The sequence below is a fragment of the Notamacropus eugenii genome, chromosome 4 (assembly GCF_028372415.1).
Source record: "Notamacropus eugenii isolate mMacEug1 chromosome 4, mMacEug1.pri_v2, whole genome shotgun sequence".
Lineage (NCBI taxonomy): Eukaryota > Metazoa > Chordata > Mammalia > Diprotodontia > Macropodidae > Notamacropus > Notamacropus eugenii.
Window position 1 is genome coordinate 22609282 of NC_092875.1, and position 21116 is coordinate 22630397.

At 49.9% G+C, this 21116-nt stretch overlaps 1 protein-coding gene and 1 pseudogene across 4 annotated transcripts in view; both read right to left on the reverse strand.

The window, feature by feature from the left end:
* Positions 1 to 21116, reverse strand: part of UBE3B (ubiquitin protein ligase E3B) — a 51513-nt gene that overhangs the window by 22021 nt on the left and 8376 nt on the right. For 3 of the 4 annotated variants that reach the window (XM_072600166.1, XM_072600167.1, XM_072600169.1), the window contains exons 6-19: positions 20841 to 20945; positions 20104 to 20200; positions 18462 to 18547; positions 17702 to 17784; positions 16435 to 16540; positions 15659 to 15779; positions 13161 to 13338; positions 11183 to 11355; positions 8878 to 9045; positions 7647 to 7818; positions 6296 to 6414; positions 5182 to 5226; positions 4686 to 4800; positions 3291 to 3390 (exon numbers count right to left, since the gene is read on the reverse strand). In XM_072600166.1, the coding sequence (XP_072456267.1) occupies positions 3291 to 3390; positions 4686 to 4800; positions 5182 to 5226; positions 6296 to 6414; positions 7647 to 7818; positions 8878 to 9045; positions 11183 to 11355; positions 13161 to 13338; positions 15659 to 15779; positions 16435 to 16540; positions 17702 to 17784; positions 18462 to 18547; positions 20104 to 20200; positions 20841 to 20945 (1668 nt within the window). The remainder of the gene's footprint in view (positions 1 to 3290; positions 3391 to 4685; positions 4801 to 5181; positions 5227 to 6295; positions 6415 to 7646; positions 7819 to 8877; positions 9046 to 11182; positions 11356 to 13160; positions 13339 to 15658; positions 15780 to 16434; positions 16541 to 17701; positions 17785 to 18461; positions 18548 to 20103; positions 20201 to 20840; positions 20946 to 21116) is intronic. The other variant, XM_072600168.1, reaches the window with a different exon arrangement.
* Positions 7 to 3284, reverse strand: LOC140499135 (L-lactate dehydrogenase A chain pseudogene; annotated as a pseudogene).

Here is a 21116-nt window from a genome sequence, read left to right on the forward strand (position 1 = left end):
CTGAAATCAGCAAAGACAGGGCCAGGACAGGGGTCAGCCACGGAGCACCCCAGGCCCCAGTGAAGACCCCTGTGTGGCGCACCTGACATCAGGGCATTCTGGGGAGGGTCAAGGAAGGCGCCGCTGGGTTTGACAAGTCTAGCATGGCAACAGATGTGAGTGTGTGGGAACTTTGTATATTTCACTAATGGTCCAGGGAAGTAACACTCTAAAAGGAAGGGAGATTTAGGTCTCTGCTTGTGTTTATAACGGAGCCACGTGCACCCCCTGGTCCAGTCGGAAGACTGTCCACCCTTGGAAGGCTCAGCTCAGAGCCCATACAATCACCACTCAGGCAAGTAAACAGTAAAGGTACTGTCCATGGTCATGCTCCACTGCCATTCCTGTTCCCTGCTGCCTTTGGGATGTGCCCTTCTGTACTTACAGCGTCTTCTTCATCTAGTACATAAACATGACCCCCATTTGTAGTGAACATCTCCGCAGCGGCACTTAGCGACCAGCGATTTTTAGACTTGACGTCTTCTTTGCTGAGTAATTAATTTTAGAGTCTGCTTGCAGACCAGTATTATGCTTACTTGCTCCTGGTTTCCTCAATGCATACTTCCCCCATATTATTCATTCTATTAAGGCCCAGCTCTGGTTCTCTGTCCTGTCCCCCAGATGTCCCATCTCCCCTTCTCCTGGGGGCAGCCCCATGTACCCATGCTCCCTCTGGGGGCAGAAACCATGCTTCCTTGTTTCTGGAGGTCCAGCAGAGAACCCACCAGGCAGCACCTGGGCCTTGGTAATTGTTCACTGAATTGACAGGGATTCATCCATTCCCAAACTCAAGAAGAACTCATTAAGTCCCCATTTATCTGAGCTCTCCCCTAGGCAGGGAGCCCAAAAACAAGTGGAAGGAGGGCATGGGCCCTTAAGGAGCTCACTAATGTTCTCTTGGGGAATGGGGGAGGGGAGAGAACATGGCAATTCTGGAGTAACAGGGCAGGGCAGGGAGCAGACTTTTTTTTTTAAATCAGTTCTTTGTTGTTTATTCGGTATTTAGGGTTAGTATGACACTTGAGGCACTGGCTGCACTGTTGTACCTATACAGATCTCTTTACAGAATATGGACATTTATAACCATCGATATATATACAGGCAGACAAAATCAGGTCCTCTGGAAAGGTGACACATGGGGGCCATGCTGTAGTGCCCTAATGGAGAGGAGCACAAAGGTCATCGATGCGTCAATAAAGAATTACTGCTGTACAGTGTTTCGTATCCAGGAGTGTTGTCTTCTGGACCTGAGGGAACCTGCAGCACCTACATACAAAGCAGGTAGTTTACATACCCGTGGGGCACTGGCTCTGCTTGGCACCAACCACTGGGACCATACATCATATGCTAAATATAACTACAGTGGGGTTCTATTCCCCATTTCTGACCTTAGGAAGAAACCAGTGTGTTCACAGGTTTGACACTTCTGGTGTTTAGTCACCAATCAGAGGAAGGATTTGGCCTATTTGAAAAGCGGACCATACATAACCCCTCAGCCTGGCATGTTCTCTCTATGGCAGCATATTCAAAGGTTTTAAAACTGCAGCTCCTTCTGGATTCCCCAAAGAGTATCTGCACTCTTCTTTAAACGGCTCTCCTCCTCCAGATTCAGATTGACCTTCACCACATCTGAAGTGCCATTCTGCCCCAAGACACATGGGACACTAAGGAAGACATCCTCATGAATGCCATAGAGGCCCTTAATCATGGTGGAAATTGGATGCACTCTCCTAAGATTCTTCATAATGCTTTCTGCCAGATCTGCCACAGACAAGCCAATGGCCCAGGAAGCGTAGCCCTTCAGTTTGATTACCTCATAAGCACTTTCAACCACCTGTTTATGAATCTTTCCAATTCTCTGTATCAGCATCAGTTCCCAAAGGATTAAGGTTCTTTAGAGACACACCAGCAAGATTCACACCACTCCACACAGGAATACTGGAGTCTCCATGTTCCCCAAGGACCCATCCATGACAACTTGAAGAATGGACATCAAGACTCACCCCCATTAGGTAACAGAAACGGGCAGAATCCAGATTGCAACCACTTCCAATAACACAGTGTTTAGGAAAGTCACTTAGCTTCCAGGTCACATATGTCAAAATATTCACTGGATTGGAAACAATAAGCAGCTTGCAATTAGGGCTGTATTGAACAATATTGGGAATGATGAAATTAAAGATATTCACATCACGCTGGACCAAATTAAGATGATTTCCTCCCTCCTGTTGACGTGCCCCAGCCGTAACAATGACCAGCTTTGAGTTTGCGGTCACACTGTAGTCTTTGCCAGAAACAATCTTTGGTGTTTTGAGGAAAAGGCTGCCATGTTGGAGATCCATCATCTCTCCTTCTAGTTTGTCTTCTATTACATCAACTAGGGCAAGTTCATCAGCTGGTTCCTTTGTTAAGATACTAATGGCACATGCCATACCAACTGCACCAACCCCAACAACAGTGATCTTGTTCTGGGGAACCTAGTCCTCCTTTAGGACATTCAAGATAAGCTGATCCTTGACAGTTGATGCCATTTTGGAGAGTAGCTGGGGGGATAGCTGGTCAAGCTGTGAAAGTTCTGAGTTAGATGTGAGATTGCCGCTCCCAGGCTCGCACCAGGGAGCATACTTCTAAGTGTGAGGATGAAGGAAGATATCTAGCAGCATGTGAGACACAAGGGCATTCCAAGGCTAGGAGGCAGGAGACAGAAGGTCCTATGTAGGGAACCACCAGATCTGCTGAGAGGCAGCAATGGGAAACCAAGTCTGGAGGGAGGGGCTGCAGCCAGACTAGAGGGTCTTTAAAATGCCCCTGAAGCTGGGCCTAGTCATTCCAGACACCAGTCAGGAATATGCCACAAGAAAATAATTCTCAAAACTGACCCAAAAAAACTTGAGGAAAAAACCACTGAGGCCAGGGCCCCCTAGCCCAGCATGTCCTAAGTGCTGACAGTATGCTCAGAGACTTGACAGTAAGTGACTGGAGGAAGTTGGGGGTTTCAGGAAGAGTCTGGAGCACAGTGAGTGCCCACAGTGTCAATGACCTCACCCTAAGCCCCCACTAGAGACTGCCCAGATCAGGTCCCCTCGAGGGCCTAGAGGCTCTCTTGAGCGAGCAGGATCCAGCATTCTCAGAGTCGGAGCCTCGCCATGCACAACACACAGAATCAGGAGGACTGTCCAAGGGAAATGCTTATTCCTGATTAGACGGAGCCTGTGGGAGGAGGCAAGCACTGTGATCTGCCAGATACTCACATTTTTGTGGGGAATGACATGAGGGATGAATTGCAGGATCAGATGGGCACGCTTCCTGTCTTTCTCCAGTTCCTGGAAAAGCACACTGAGTTTGAGATCCCTTACAAAAAAGAAAATAGGTAAGTGAGATGGGAAAAACTGCTTTTTCTAATTCTACCTGACAGCTGGCATCCTAACAGGCAGAAAGTGCAAGTCCTCCGGCTTGTGTCATGCTTGGGGCTGCTCGAGAGTTGGGGGTAGGGTGGGGGTAACACCTTCTCTTGTGCCCTGCCCCACCTACTGAGGAGGGCCACAGAGGAGCAATGATTACTCCTGACTGAATGGGGCAGAAGCTGGGCAAGTTCATAGAGTGCACCCAGGCTGAAAACACCAATCTTTGAGGTAAAACCACATGGATGCTGTGGGCCTCTCAGCTCTCCTAGGCAATGGGCCCCAGCAAGCCAAAATCACAGAGATTTCAGCTAAAGGCCCAGAAGCACTTCCCACCACCAGAGTGGTCCAATGAAGAGAAAAGGGCAGTTTGTTCAGGAAGCCCTAGCGTACTCCCTGCCACAGTCTCTCGAGCAGAGGTCACTTGTTGGGATGGGATACTGGTGACAGGCCTGGAGGCCTCTTTCAACTTGGAAGTTCTGGGAGTCTAATGTCAACTTAAAAGTGCCTGACCACCTCGCTTATCTGAGAGCAGCTTCCCATCTAGGGTTCAGGCAGCACCTCTAAGCACGTCTGCCCAGCCTCTCAGAGGGCGTCTGTTCTGACTACAATGCTATCAGGCATCTTGGAACCTGAGATCTGAGACCCGGCCCTCACTGCCCATGCTCTTCAGGAAGATAAACCAACAGGAGTGTAAGTAGCTCCCTGGGAATGGAACTCTACTGTCTGTGATGACTTGGTACACCTGTGACCATGGCACCATCACCAGAGGCCCAGACAGGAAAGGATTTCTTCACAGTTGCAGTTACTTGGTTGCAGCAGCAAGATTAGAATCTAGACCTTCTGCCTACTGGCCCAGCATTCTTCCCCCCATCAGGGATCCTGAACTTGGATGGGAAAAGAATACATCTCTATTCCAACATAACTGATCTGCACTGTTATCCTCTGTATTTAATTTTATGCATTTAAAACTGATTCTCCGCAGGAGTCCCTAGTTTTTAAAGACTCCTCCGCAGGAGTCCCTAGTTTTTAAAGACTCCCCCCCAGGGGCCAGGACACAGAAAAAGCTAAGAATCCTGCCCGACCTCTCGGCAGATGTTCCACAAGGGCTGGGCTAAGGGTCAGCATGAGGTGGGCCCACTCTGAGAGCCTGACAGTGCTGTCCCTGGGATGACCACCACAAATGGAGGGAGGGGGAGGAGCCCTGCTGCTTCCAGAAAATTCTGATCCCCCCACATCACTTACTTCCGCAGCCAGTGATCATCTGGGGCAAAGCGTCGACGACAATCTCTTTCATACAGCACCATCAGCCACCCGTGAACTGAAAAGAACAGCTCCAGGGTCTCCGACTTGGCGTTGTCTGCAGGGTAAAGAGGACAGTCTCACTGTCTGTGACAGCACAGGCTATAGCTAACAGAGAAAGAAGCAAAAAGCTTGCTCTGGATGGGCTCCATCCAATCCTTTCTCACCCCCAACCAACACTAAGGCAGATGACCCAAAGAGGTCAGAAAAGACAGTGCCTGGAGCCTTAAAGAAGGAGCAACAACTGAGATTCCTCTGGCATGTGGAGGCCTGCTAAGCATTTCCCCTAAAAGCCCCTTGAAGGGCAGATGGTGAAGGATGATCATTACCATTTTACAGATGAATAAACTGAGGCCCAGAAGGCTGGAATGACTGGCCAAGATGGGATAAGTGGGAAATGCTGGACTGGGGGTCGAGAGAGCCCAGCTCGGACACTTACTATCTGTGGAATCATGGGAAGATGTCTCAGACTCAGTTTCCTCATCTGTAAAATGGGGATAACAACACGATGAGTATCCATCTCACACACCTGCCTGGAGGTGCAAGTGAGGGAACACATGACAAAGGCACTTTGCAAACCTTAAAGAGCTGTGCAAATAAGACCGTTTTTGCTAAGTGTCAGACCCCAGACTTGAAGTGAGGTCTCCCGATAAGGTCTAAACTACATCTACCTACATGTCCAAACAACTTTTGAAGAGAATGCTGTTTTTCTTAATGAAACAGTAAGAAACACCTTGGGAGCCTGAATTTAGCGTGTGCCGTGACTGGGCACCCACGTCAGGTGAATTTCTGCATTATCAGCTCTTGGGACCAAGCAAAACTTGCCTTCATTTGTAACGAGCCACACAATGAGAAAGGTAAGAGGGGAAATAGAGTGCCCAGGCCAGTACAGGGCTTTCTATCCTGTAATTCATTATGAGCCCATGGGAGTCTTAGGAAGAGGAAGGAACTGCAACGGTGTCCAACCTAGAGAGGTCCCAAAGCAAATGGGAGTTTTCTAAAGGGCTGAAAAAAGGCCAGATGTTTCCAACTGAGCCAAATGGGATGAAAATCCTGACTCCCCTTTTTATCACACTGGAAGGTTTGCAAAGGCTTTCCTCCAAGCAATTCTGTGAAGTTAGTTACATGATTGTTATTAACCCCATGAGAGGAAAAGCCCTGGACACAGAATCAGAAGACCTAAGTGTGAATCTGGCCTCAGACACTTACTAGGCTGTCCAGACAGTAGACAAGTTCCTTACCCTCTCAGAGCCTCAGTTTCTTTTTCTGTAAGATGGAGGTAATAATATTTGCCCCACAAAGAGTTATTGAGAGGAAAGAGTCTTGTAAGCCATAACGTGCTACATAAATGTGAGTTTTTATTATTTTACAAAAGAGAAAACTGAGACCCAAACAGGTGACAAGCCTTGCCTGTCCCATCCTCACAGTGAAGCTCCCCCCATCTCTAACACTATAACTCACACATCTGGTCACCCAAGGGGAGAGGACGAGTTCCCCCAGGCTTTCAGGAAGGCCTGTGGCCTTAGACAGTAAGTGATCCTCCTGTTCCTTACCCAGAAGCCCATCCCAGATCATTTTGAAGATGAAGGTGTTCAGGAAAGAGGAGATAGTGACCAGCTCTTCTACCTTGAAAGAGATTTGCTCTTCGTAGACCTCGATGTCATCGAGAATTCTAAACAAAAAAGAAGAGGGCTGATGTGGAGAGAACCCTCAGAAGACAAGAAGAAGCAGAGAGGGCCCCTGGAATCCCGACCCTGGCGGGGGAGGGACACCAAGGACAGCTGCCCCCTTCCCATCTGCCCAGGAGATCATCAGCCTCCACAGCAGCCCCAGCCACTCGGCCCAGGGTCTGGTGCACAGTAAGCGTTTAATAAACACTTCCTCTGACCAGTGGCCAGCTCTCATCTCAGACATGGTTTTCCTGATACTGAGCCTAAGTCTTCTCTGTGCAACTCCTCCCCATCACTGGCTCGTCGTCCCCAGGACGCCCTTCTCCCTCACAGGGAAGGCACTGGAGCCACCTCCTGGGGACAGACCAACGCCCCCTGATTGTCAAGGTTCTACAAAGGGCACATCACCCAGGAGTGAACTCGGTCTGGACGTGACCCTGCTGCTTCCATAACGCCCAGAGGGGGAGGGCTGCCGCGACCCCTGCGGACTCATGTCAGGCTTGTTCATAAAGCCCCCAGAGTTCTCACAGCTGCTAACCAAGCCATCCCTGTTTTGTGCTTGTCAAGTTCAGTTCGTTTTTGAACAAAGCTGCGAGACTTCACACTTATTGCTATGAGATCTCATCTCATGAAATTCGGGTGGCAGGTGGCACAATGCTAGACCTAGAGTCTTGAAGACCTGAGTTCAAATCCAGCCTTGGACACCTCCAAGCTGTGGGACATTCACCTCTGCCTGCCTCAGTTTCCTTATCTGTAAACTGGGGATAATAACAACACCTACCTCCAGGGCTGCTGGGAGGCTCAAAGGAGCTGGTATTTGTAAAGCATTTTGTGAACCTTAAAGCCCCGTACAAACATGATCGTTTCTACGTACTCAACGCCAAAATCTTTGGGGTTCTGTCATCTAGCACATTAAAGATCCCTCCCAGTCTGATGGCAACTAAAATGATAAGCGCGTCAGCTCTCACTCTGGGGACACTTTCAAGATAAATCTGATGGCAGCTTCTGAGGGATGCTGGGAGATCCTCTGGGGGACACGGGCAGGGCCCTCAGAGGCCCCTGGCGACCCTGAGACCCTGCACCACCTCAGCCCATGACTCCATCTGGCCTGGACGCTTCCTGTCCAACCTTACAAGAACACATTATCCTTTCTCTTTGATGTATTTACAAAGAACACCCTTGGACAAAGAACCACCATGTCTAGGAGAGCAACCCAAACCAGGGAGTCACCCACGTGATGAGGTGCCGGGAGCAGTCACAGAATAATGTCAGCATGGCCAGCAGCCGCTTGGAGTCTTCGTTGTCACTGTTAAGACATTCCAGGAAGAGCTTTAAGCCCCCTTGAGGTCCCAGCTCACAGATAAATGCCCACAATTTGGGCAGGAGGTCATCTAGGTAAGTGAGGCCTGGAAAGGCAGAGAAAAACCCTGAGTTGATATCAAACCCTTCTCTCCCAACCACCTAATATACCCCTGAGTGTGGGATAGGAGAGGAGCCAGCTAGCTCTCAGTCATTGGGTGGCCCATAACCTGTGAGGAGCAGGTCCATGCTTCCAAAAGCTACTTGGCCAACACAATCCAATTAAGAGGGATGCCCTCCATCCACACTGACCACAGTCCAACTGTCCCTCGCTCCATTCCGACAAGGCTTCAAGAGTCACCACTGCAGCTGTGGCAGACAACAGGAGGATACCTCCCCCCACCCCACCCCAACAAACCAGAAGGAACAGGAAAGAGAGGAAGAGAACGATGGTTTGGGATCTGATCCCAACCCAATGTAGGTGTGACCCTCAGAGGAAGGGACCCCTGCCTGGCAGTACAGAGACAATCTCCCTGACACTGATTCCTGTCAAACCACCATGGTGAAAGGAAAAGGCAGAGTGTGACTCAGAGAAAAAGACACAAAGAGGTTGGACCTGCCCAGACTATGGATGCCCATGACAAAGTCCCAATGCCCAGTGGGAACCTGAGGAGCCTCGATTCAGGGCCAGAGGGGAGTACAGGGGTCATCTAGTATACCCCCCTCATTGTACAGACAAGAAAATGGAGACCTGGGGGCCAAAGTAGTGGCCAAAGGTCACAGGTCAGATGGTCAATGACAGAGTAGGACTTGAACCCGGGGTCTCTGACTCCAAATCCCACCCTCTTTCCACTGTATCTTGAGGCTCTTAACCCATAAACTAGACCCTTCCATGCTTATGTGAAAAGGGAATTTGTACAACAGAATGAAAACGGAGGAAAAAGATGCCTGGAACAAAATGGAATTATTTAGGAAATGCACATTATGTTAGAGACAAACCATTTGGGCTAAAATGTGACTTTTTTCAATTCACACCAGCCCCACAGACCAGCTGACCACTGATCTTCATGCATAAGACCGTTCTGATTTGAAGGTAGCTCTAAGATGGGGTGGATTTCTATTAGGGAGACTAAAGGAGAGAACGGGAGAGGGGGCACCTCCCCAACCTGTGAGGATCTGCAGTCGGATCTGGGTGAGGGTGGTCAGCGCAGTCTGGTAGAGTACACAGACGTTGCAGACCTTCTGTACTTCTGGAGAGTCCACACGCTTCCCGCCAATGGGCTTGAGGATGTTCCGAACTGATGAGGACTTCTGGAATGCACGCTTGAAGAGACCTGTTGGAAGGGAAGGTGCAATCTGAGTGCAGGGCAGGAAGCTCTCCCCCAAATGAAGGAGAGGTGTGGCAACCAGAGGGCAGGTAGCAGGTGAAATGCATTCACGGGAACAGTCAGAGAAACCTAACTGGCTCCTAAACAGCCATCCAGAAGGCTGACTGGTATGAGCGGAGGGCTGTTCTAAGAACTTTTTCCCTGGAGAAGCACTGAGTATATATATCACAAAGCTTTCACAGACTCAGTAAAGGGAAACCCCGTTGATCTCTAAGATGCCCACAAGCTAGATGCCATGAAGACACTCTGACGCCTCATCGGTAACAGCACCATCAATACTACTACGGAGTCATCTAAAACCGAAGAGACAAGTTTGAGGCTGAAGCCTGAGGCTCAGAGGGGGGTGATCTGCTCAAGGATGCCCAGCTCATAAGGGTCTGAGGGAAGATCTGCCCCTGTCCTGTCTCCAACCCAGCACAGTCTTTCATACTACACTGTCTCCTAGAGCCCTGGCCATAGGGGAGCTCATGTGGTCGCTGTGGGCTGGAGCTGAGGCTGGCCTCCCAAAGACTATAATGACAGACAAGCTGATGAGGGCCCCAACCTGGAGCCCTATGAGGTGGGGCATGAAACAGAGCCTAGGGTTTCCGTGTCTTCAGATGGGACCTGAGAGCAGGCCCAGCCTGTGTCCAGGGGAGGTACACAAGAAGGCCTCTCATCCAACCTCCTTGGATACATGAGGGAATAGAGCTCCCTGGGAGGGGCTGCTAGCACTCTGGGCCCAGCTCCTTGAGCTCTATGGCCAGCATGTCCCACTGCATGAGAGGCCCTCAAAAGAAACATCCTGGAGACTTCATTTCCTCCCTGTCATGCTAGCCTCGTGCTGCACAGGCAAGAGTGCTTTGAATTCTCCTTGTTTTCCATGCAGAGGTTGGCCTGTTTGGACAGCTTTGTTTTAGTCATGAGGTTTGATTTTAGCTGCTGCATATACCATAGGCAAGGGAAAGCCATGGCATTTTGGGGCTGTTCTCCTGTTTTCTGTGGAGAATCTGAAAGACCAAGATTCTAGGCCTAGGTCTAGCACTAACTGCAGGGAAGAGGTCTGCCCCACTCTGGAGTCTCAGGGTCACTGTCTAAAGAAATCAAGGAGGCAGGACTAGAGGATCTGAGCCCCTCCCAGCCCTGACATCCCTTGTTCCAAGCCCCCTCCCAACCCTGATATTCCCTGTTCTAAGGCCCCTCCAGCCCTGACATCCCCTGTTCTGAGGCCCCTCCCAGCCCTGACACTTCCTGTTCTAAGCCCCCTCCCAGCTCTAACATCCTCTGTTCTCAGGCCCCTCTCAGACCTGACATCCCCTGTTCTGAGAAATCTCTCAGCTGGAACATTCTACATCTAAATGTCTCTCTCCCAGCTCTGACATCCCATGTGTTGGGATGCATTTTAAGATGCACATAAACCATGCAGGTTTCTTGCGGAAAGTCCAAAGCCTCAGAAAGCACCAGACTGCTGGTCTTCTCTCCAGACAAATCAGCTCCTTTCCAGGAGAGTTTTATATTGCACTGTTCAAGCAGACACAGGGGTGACAAGTCTAAGTGATGGCAGCTAGAACCCACCAGGTCTGCCAAGCCCTTGGGACATGCCCTCTGCTATGATGCTACTCGAGTGCCTCAGGCTGGGACACAGGTGGTCCAAGGTTCTATAAAGCAAGGCCACTGGGGTGCAAGCTCTGCCTCTCCCCAGCTTCTGGCCATGGACAATGTGAAGGAAGGAGGGCTTGTCAGCCACAGCAGCACAAGTCCACCATCTATCTACTCAAGGAGAGCTGTGAGGCTGAGAGGAGGCGGGCGGAATAAACCACTCTTTGATGGCTTCTGCTAAAGGAGGGAGTACCATGGAAATTCCAAATCCATCCTGTGTGTAGGATGTGGGAAGTTGTCCCCATTCAGGTCCTCTGGCCCCCAGAGCCACATCCAGTGTATGCCGGACTGGTTCACATAGCAGGTGGAAATGGAAATCTAGGCGGGGTCTGTGCTCCTTTGTGGGCCCATACACCCTACCCTCAGACACCCAGAGAGGAATGGATGGGCCGGCCAATGGGGAGTGATGGACACGTGGGCACAGGGAGGGCCCTCACTCACTCACTCTTCACAGGAAGGTTGCTGGGAGGGGACGTTGATGGCATGGCCATGGCATGGCTGGTCTCAGGATTCTCCAGCAGCTTCTTGCTCAGGATGTCTCGGAAGAGGATGCGGATGATCCTCACGCCCCACAGGTACTGTAGCTGCTTGGTGAGCAAAGGCATGGATTCGTTCAGACTGGAAGAGAGGAAAGAGGCCTGCGATTATGCTCAAGGAGGATTTCTCCACCTCTGATCAGATTGCACCCCCTGCAGACAGGCCTCTGACCTCTATGTCAGCACCAGGCCCTCCCCTGTACTCCCTCCCATGAACATTCCCTGAAGGAAGTGGGACTGCCTTTAATCCCTCGATTTGTATTCTTTGCACAGTAGTGTGTGGCTAATAAATCCTTAAGAACTGTTCTGTTTACTCACTTGCTGCTTACCTGCTTCAAGGGCTGAGGCTTTCCCTAAGGGAATTTGTACTAGTCATGAACCCAATCATAACTTCATAACAATGGAAGAACAAATCATTTGCTAAATACTTCCTGTGTGCAAAGCACAGTGCCAAGTGCTGGGAGTACCAACAGAAAAGGCAGGATACCACCTCTCTCTCTGGACCTGCCTCATTCTTGGCCTCACAGACTCCAGTCCTCTCAACACCCACTGGCTGCTCCAGCTATTCCCTCTTCTCTGATCTGGCCCGGTCCAGTTCCACACGTCCTCTCTCCTCAAATCCCTTGTTTCATTCTCTTACTGTCACTGACACCTTCCTACACCCAACCCTGCAGTGCCTCCTCAACTGCCCTCTGTGCCCCCAGCTCCTTCCAATGTGTTGTCTACTACCATTAGATGGCAGAGGGCAAGGACTCTCTCTTAGCCCAGTCTTTAGTATACAGTAAGCACTAAATAAATCCTTGTAAACTTTTATTGATTCTTAATCTTTAATTGATTTAGTAGATTTCCCTTCTCAGTGCTGTGGGCAACTCTCTGAGATGAGAGGCCGCATTAGACGGCGTTCTCAACGCTGACAGAATCACTGGATTCTCGAGTCCCTCCCCCACAATGGCTTCTCCAAACTGCGCCAGGCACCCTCTCCACAATGTGCCCTGCCCCCCCAAGCCTCTCCCCTCCCCAATTCACTCTTATCCATCAGCCAAAGGGATTTTCCTAAAGCCCAGGTCTGCCCACCTCATCACCCACACAACGAAGCCCAGTAACTCCTCCCTATCTCGGTAATCCAATACAGACTCTTCATGTAAACACTTAAAAGTCTTTCACCACAATGTTCCAACCCCATCTCCTGAGCCACATCACACGTTCCTGTCTTCACTCCATGGTCTGGTCAAACCGGCCCTCTTACTGGTCTGATACATGGCAATCCATATCATCTCTGCACCTTGTGCACATGCCCCACAGTCTCACGTTGCTGATGTTTAACCGATCGGTGGTGTCTGACTCTCCATGACCCCATTTGGGGTTTCCCTGGCAAAGGTACTGGAACAGTTTGCCCCTTCCTTCTTCAGTTCATTTTACAGATGAGGAAACTGAGGTCAACAGGGTGAAGTGACTTGCCCAGGGTCACAAGGCTAGCAAGCATCTGAGACCAGATTTGAACTAAGAAGATGAGTTTTCCTGTCTCCAAGCCCAGCCTTCTGTGCACTATGGTGCTCCATAGCTGCATAAGTATTTCTCCCAAGATCTCTTAAAATCTCTCATCTCCTTTAATGAGCAGTTCAAGCACCAGCCATGAGGCCTTTCCTAAAGTCCCCAGCTACCAGGAGCTATTCTCAATATGTACATACTGTCTCCCCCGTTAGACTGGGAGCCCCTTGAGGTCAGGGTCTGGCCAGTGGCCTTTCCTGGCATCCCCAACACGGATCAAGCGCAGCGCCTGGCCCATAGTCAAGGCTGAGAGCTGCTCATTGACAGGACCTGCTGACGGCTCGTTGACTGAGTGAAGTCCATCATGGGCTCCCAGGAGGCTCATTCTGTGGTACTCACCCGTAGTCCACTGACTGGGAGAACCAGCCGAGGACGGGGTGCCAGTGCGTCAGGTTAGACCTCTTCAGGGACACGTACTGCTGGCAATAGGACAGCATTTCAATGACCACTTTCACAAAATGCTTTGTCTCCTCCTCCAGTACGCTGCTGGAAAGGTAACCCAGGTGTATGATGTTGCCTACAATGAGAGGAAGAAGAAAGGAAGATGTCTGTGATGAGATCAGACACACTCAGGAGGGCGTTTACCAGCTTCCCTGCTTTGGTCTCTTGCTCCAGCCCATGCAACATCAAGGAGCAGGAAGAAGCCGTAACCAGAGCCGGGAGATGGCAACTCTCTTTCCCCTTCTCCCAGGAACGGTGAGGAATTAAAGTGCTAGTAACACTAATAACTCCCTATGACGGGACAAAGCACTCTATAAACAGGAGTTATTTCCTTATGATAACTTTGTGCATTAAAGTGAGCAGACATTATTCCCATTTTACAGATGACAAAACTGAAACTCAGAGAGGCTACAGTATGTTGCCTATAGTCACAAAGCTAGTAAGAATGAGAGCTGAACTCCATTCACATGACTTAATCCACTGCTTTTTCCACTAAGGTAGGCGGGCTCTCAAGGCACCCAGCCCTCTGACAAACATGGCTCTGTACTCTCAGAGATACTCTGTCATTTTGACAATGCAGAGCAGCCACAAAGAGCTCCAGGACCTCAGCTCCTGAATCAAGCCCAATGCTGTTAGAGAAGAGGACAGGGGCGCCACAGGCAATCCAACCTTAGGAGATGCTGAAAGAGGGCCTAAGCTAGACTCTCTCCTGGTCGCTGGCTAAATGCTTCCTGTCACTAGAGAAGAGCTGATGGGAAATCCTTGGCTCTTAACTATGTGCTTTGTCTTTCCTACTCATTTCAAATGTTCACAGGAAGAATACTGTCATACAGTGAAGTAGTATTTCCTATTTTTCAAAGCACACATCAATTATTTCATTTACTCAGAATCAGAATCTTTGAAAAGTAAAGTATTCCAACCTACCAACCAGTTCAGAAAGTAGTGCAGACAGAGTTCTGAACTTGGGATGAGCAAATCCACTGGACTTTTCCTAGTCCACACTCTTCCTGACCTTTCAACAGTTTTTGACATTAGTGAACACTTGCCTCCCTCCTCCCAGCTGTGCTCTCCTAGCTGGGCTTTCATGACCCTGCTCCCTCCTTAGGCTCTTCCTCCCCGTCTGACCATTCTATACCAATGTCCTTTGCTGGATCACTGTCCATTTCTGGGCCCAGTCCTGGACCCAGTCCTTCTCCCTCTCTCCACTGGTGATCTCGTTAGCTCTCACAGGCATCATCTCAAAGCACATGGATACTAAATCTCACGCATCTAGTCGATGTTGTCTCTCAAACTCCTACTAGACATCTCCATCTGGGTGTCTCATGGGCATTTCTGACTTAATGTGTTCAAGAGAAAACCTCTCCATCAAAACCCATTCTTCCTCCAAATTTCCCGAGCCTGCCAGATGCCCAGTTTCATAACTTCAGAGTCACCGCCTCTTACTCTCTCTTGGTCCCTACATCCAAACACTTTCTAAATCTCAGTCAGTCCCCACAACATCTCCCCACTCTAGAGGCTCCCATTACTTCTCCTGAAGATAACTGCAAGAACTATACCAGACATGTCCCTGTACTCAAGCACCAGGACTCTATCCTCCACACAGATGTCAAACCAAGTCCTACGGTGATGGGCCAGTTCTGGCGCTTCCCAGCCTTTATTTATTTCATTTTTCCTGCTCCCATTAGAATAAAATGCAAAATCCTTTCCCATCTGGGTCTGACCTCACCTCCTGGGCTGCTTCCCCATTTCTCTTCTTTATGTAAGCGACACTCTAGTCCAATTGGTCCCTTCACTGTACCCCATACATGCCATTCCATCTCCCACTGCCATGCCTTTGCATAGGCTGTACTACACCCAACTCCCTAGGCCTCACAGAATCCATAAGTTCTCCCCAAGGATAGCATGGGGGGGCTATAACACCCAGGGGCCTATCCCAATTCTCCCCTGGTGATTGATCCCCTCAGAGGGTGAAATGATTTCGTGTTTAGTCTGGACCTACTGTTATCGATTCTCTCTGTCAATGCTCTTTTCTCCCAGGAGAAGGCAGAGACAAAGCCCAGAAAGCTTTTGCGTCTTTGTGTCTCCAGTGCTTGGCAAAGAACCCACCCATGTATGTCCTCAACAGGTCTTCTTAAAGTACCCTGAGTGAGGAAAATCTCCATTGGAATATGCTTCAAATGTTTCCTAAGCTGTGGCCCTGAGCTAATCATTTCATTTCTCTCAGACTCAGTTTACACATCTGTAAAATGGCATCCTCCCATTTCCTTCTTTAAAACACAGTGATTCTGCCCACCCTCTTCTGAACATTTCCTGGTCTGTAACAATGAACTCAGTCAACAGTCAATACTTTTCCTGCATGCCCAGAACACATTCCACCTCTGGTCCCTGGCACTTACCCAGCAAACAGAGAGTGTGGCTCCCTTCTAAGCACTCACAGACATCCACACATTGATCCTTGCGACTCAGAAACAGAATGAACTTACGAAGAAAGTCATGATATTCTAGCACAACGAGGCGCTGCCAGAGAAAGAATCACCACCAGTGAAAATGGAGACACAGAAAGGCACAGGAAAAGGGTCACATACATTTGAAGGGGCAGTGATGCTCTGAAGAAACAAGCCATCCCTGCCCTAATGCCCAGCTCAGGGGCATGAGACAGAAGCCCCGATGTGGAGGCCCACAAGGCAGGGGATGGGAGGCAGCAAAAGATGACCTGGAGAAAGTGGAGCCCATTCCCAAGGACCATGAAGTGGGGAAGATGACAGATCAGACCATCAAAAAGGTCCCAGAATTCCAGAGCCAGAAGGGCCCTGAGTAGCTGCCTGGTCTAAAACCTCCTGACACAACCACGTTAAACAAAGTCATTCTCCAGCGAGGGCGAGCCAACAGCCTCTCCAGTCAGTCCCCTGAACCTGGAGGGCGGGGAGGCCTAGACTATTGGAAGGCGAAGGGCAGCTGATGGGAGGAATGGCTGGGAGATCTAGCCAGTCTCCCTTTCCTAGGCTGAGGGGACAATTTCCTCCCCTCCTCAGACTATTTAGGCAAACAGAATTACACAGAGAGGAAGGCTTGTATAAAGGGGAAGAAAATACAAGGAGAAAGGCTGTTAAGAGGACAGGGAAAACCAAGCAAGTTTCCATTCAGGACAAAGCCAAGCAGACAGCCCACTCACCTTGGGGGCCAGCACGCTGAGATGCGCCACAAAGGCAGGCACTGACATAATGTGGATGAGGAACGGTCGTAAGAGATTGTCCGAAAAATGAGCAGCAATCACGGGGCTGGACAGAAACAGACACCTTATCACACACCTTCTGGCACACAGGGGGCCACTCACTTTTTCAAAAACCACTCGTCCACTCCGTGGCGTTTGCTGCTTGAGAAAGGCATCAACGATGCACAACAGGCCAGGAAAACTAGCAGGGAAGCACAGGCCGGGTGCCCAAAGCAGGAATGGTACGCTCTGAGGGGGGTGCGGAGACCAACCCCAAGAACTGAATGTTGGCACTTCTAGTCACATAAAACTTGTATCAGAACACTTTTGGGACTAATCATCTGGCTAAGTCTGGAGGCTCAGAGTGTCAGCACACTGGTCTAGTATCCCAAACACCAACGATCCATATCCCATTAAGCTGGGAGGGGAGGGAAGGGAAGGGAAGGGAGGGAAGGGGAGGGGAGGGGAAGGGAGAAGGGGGGAGGGCTCTCTCTACAACCTTCCTGACAAGTGCCCACCCAGTCTTTGTCCTCAGCCTCCCAGTTCCAAAGGCAGCCGCCTCCACTCTGGGACATAAGTGCTGGCTTAGATGTGGAAGAGGCCACTGGTATCACCTCATCCAGGCTGCTGCCAGTCCCTAAAAACCACGTAAAGAAAAGCCTGAACCTGGACATTCAACTAAGACGGTTTGCTTGGATTGCTTTCCTCCTCTCATGTTAGCTCAACAACGACCAGTGACCCTGGATAAGTCACTTTACCTGCCTCAGCCTCAGTTTCCCTATCTGTAAAACAGGGATAACCATAGCACCCATTTCCCAGGGTTGTTGTGAGATAAAATGAGATGTTATTTGCAAAGTGTTTTGTAACCCTTAAAGCGCTCTGTAAATGCCAGCAAGTACTTATTATCTGAAGCGGTAAAGCTTCAGAAAGATGATGTCAGGGATTTCAAAGCGGGTGGGGTTGGGGGTGCTGCAATGAATGGAGGAGAGGACTGGAGCTCTGGAGAGCTGGGTCCGAGTTCCCCAACTGCCAAGCTAGGGACAGGGGCTGGACAGATGATCGCCAAGACTCCTTCCTGGTGAGGAGGGGCCTCACAGGCCTGGGCCCAGAGCAGCTCTTTCGGACCCGCCTGGTGGGCAGGGCTGAGTGTGGGGGCCTTCACCCAGACAGGCCTCCCCAGGCTCCTGGACTGCACCATGCATCCTTCTCTGCACTGTAGACAACTCACCGTGAAGCCAGAGTAAAGATGGCAGCCAACATGCCTCTTGTCAGAGATGGTCTGGACCTCGACAGGCCATTTCTTAACAGGATCTGAAAGAAAATGGCCATTTGTCAAGGTGGGAGTTCTAACTCTACCACCAAACAGCACTGTTTTCAGGTAGCCCTTCAAACTCAGGTGGAAGGCTGACAACCCTCCCTGTATGGTGGGGCCCTTCCTGGTCTGAGCTGGCCCAAGGGGAGGAAGGGAGCACAGAGCGTGCACTTGGCCTGGCCAGGCTCTGGAGCCAGAACCTTCCCCACCTTCTACCCAGGCACATCTCCTTTCTCTCTCCTCACTTCCTAGTCTGGCATTCTCCAACAAACGACAACTCCAAGGCACAAAGCACAAGACTGAGACACAGAGAATTTCAGGGTCACAGAACTAGATAAACAATTTGAGGTGCTTGATCAACTAACTTGAGGGGGTCACAAGAAGGGGGATTCCCCAGATCCCAGCAAAGGGAGCAGGAGCCTCAACAGAACCAACTCCAGGCTTCCACAGGTAGGAGATGAAGTCATTCAATAAGACACTACCCCCCTCCCCACCCAAAACACAATGCCGCACAGGCTGAGGAGAGGAAAACAAGGAGCTTACTAATTGGCTTAGGGTTCTCTGGCTAAAACATGGTCCCATAAGCAAAGCCCCCAGGACACCCCCTTCAAACCCAAAGCAATGTCCTCTAGTACTTCAGGACACAGAGAAATATTAGGTTAGAGGAACAACCCACCTGTAGAACAGAATACAATCCATTCTGATTGAGGTGTCCCATGATGTTTGCACAGAGATGGTTCATGGTAGGCCGAAGGCTCTCCCCTAAAAGAATAGGATGTCTAAGAAAAATCACAAGTCATACATGACTCATAATAGGTTACAGCAATTCAAGAAATCACCTTCACAAGTACAATACAGGACAAGAAGTCTGAGAAAGATCTAGCAGTTTTTCTGGGGCGGGGATTGGTCTGGAAGCTCCGAAGGAATCGTGAGCATGTAAGGCAGTAAAGAAACCAATGCCATCTTGGACTTGGGAAGAGAAGCAAAACTCCTAGGAAGACAAAGGTGAGAATCCCACAGTCCTCTGGGTGCCTTGGCTGGACCATGCCCGTTGTGCCGTGTTCAGGGGTGAACACCAACTGTGAAGCTAGAATGTGTCTAGGATGGGGAAAGGCCTTGAGTCCAGGCCACCAGAGAGCTGGCAGAAAGAGGCTAGAGCCCAGCAGGCTGAGGGCTGAGTGTGAGAAGACATGTCAAGTGTCTTCAAGGCTTTGGAGGGTTATCAGTGGGGGTGGTGTCAGCTTGCTCTTGGCCCTAACAAGGAGAACAAGGAGTCCACTTTGGCCAGGAGGTCACGGGCACTACCCACAAGTGCATGGGCTATCTCTCTGAAGGCTTCCCTAGAGATCTCTGAGCAGAAGCTGGGGATTTGGGGGTGGAGGGAGGCTGGTGATCGGGCGAGAGGAGCTCAAGTCCCTGCCAACTCTCTGTTCTATACAGGGCAGAGGCAAGGGTCAAGCCTAGGTCTATGACTCCCAAAACAAGGATGTGTTTGACACTTCCTTTACAGATGCAACAAAAACCAGTCCCAGCCACACGCTGGGGAGAAATGGAAGATTCCCCTTTTGGGCTGATTTTTGACAGGAGTCTGTTCTGTTAGAGGCAGGGGGAGGAGGAAAGAAAGAGATGCTCAAGGTTCAGTCCACCAGTGCAGAAAGTGCTTGGGGATGAAGGCACATACAAAGAGAAGGGGAGTCACAGAATGCAATCTTTACAGCCCAAACAGGGCTGGGAAAATGCTACAGCACAGACCCTCGGATCTGTTGGTTACTACCTGAAGGACATGGCAGACACTTCATCTCTCTGGGCCTCAGTTTCCTTTGTCAAATGTGGGAGGTTGACTGGGTGAGCTCTAAGGTGCCTGAAAGCACTTTATTCTAGGCCAAGTCAGAGGAAATAATCCACTAAACATGTGTTCCAAGACAGCCCTGGCTGAGCCTCCTTGGCCTCTGGGTCTGCCTGGAGACGTCAAGGGAGGGAGATGAAGCCCACCACCTGCCCAGCAGCCCATAACACTCCAAGAAGGCTCTCCTAATGTTCAGACCTAACCAGAGACAAGGCACTTCTTACAGGTTTTACAGATGATACAGTTTATTTGAAGGCTAAGATTTAATTCATGCTTGTAAATGTGATTCAGAGTTTGCAATGGGGTACTCATGTGGCTTGAGATAGAAGATCTATGATCTCTCTCTTCACACACACACACACACACACACACACACACACACACACACAGAGACACACGAGGAAATGAATTTACACAAAGCTTTATGTACTGGACCATTTGGCACCACAGATTGTAAGAAAGGATGCCCTACCTTTTCCTCGGACAATTTTCCATGTTGATGTGTCTGTGAAGTTAACAAGCAGGGTGAGGTACAGTGAGATCAGTTTAGAGTCTTGTAAGATGTCAGGCTGGGGACAACAGAAGCAATCATATTGAGAAAGATCAGCTCCCAGTGCAGTCATTAATACACCAGTTATGCTGTGTCTCCTGAACTCAAGATCACCAGTAAATTAGGCCAACACAGACTTTTCCTTCAATCTTTTTAACTCTGGGGTTAGTTCACTGTTTCTGAAATGCCTACCAAGCTTACTGCACAAGGTCTTCATGGCACATATAGGTTAGTGGGGGGATGTCTCATACTCGCTCCCTCCCCAATGTGCTCCAGACAGTACAAACGACAAGCTCTGCCAGCTTTTGGCCTTTGAACTCAGGGTCACTTTCTTGTCATGGTGGGGCCTCAGAGAAGGACTCATATCTCAGACCACAGCAACTTCAAATGACCCCAGGAAGAAGGGAAAGCCAACAGGAGATTTCGGTGGCCTCTGAAGCTAATGGGCTGAGGGTCCTGGAGCAGAGCCTCCCAATCCTCCCTCCCCACCGAAGGGTTACTTCTTGAGCCTGCACACAGGTCGAAGAATGTGTCTCAGAAATGCCTGCAGGATCAGCTTTGATCTGTTGCTCATGAGAAGCATGTGTCTATGTGAGTGACTGGGAGTTTTATAAATATGGAACTCAAATGCCTTTATGTGGGAATAACAAGTCCCCTACCTTGAGGTACTTCAGATACTTGCAGCAAATCCACAGGATGTCTTTAATTTGCTTGATCCAGAGGAGTGTAAGATCTTTGGAAAGAGCCAGGGACACGTACCATACCTGTGAGCACAAGTGATCACTGTGGTATCACAGCCAGCCAGCAGCATCCTTGCCTTACTCAGCCCTGGGGCTCAGGGGCCCTGGCCCTGGCACAGAACTTGAAATGGGCTCCAAGTGAAGGGGCCCAGATGAATCAGGAGGCACAGAGAGGTCTCTGCATTTCTAGTTATT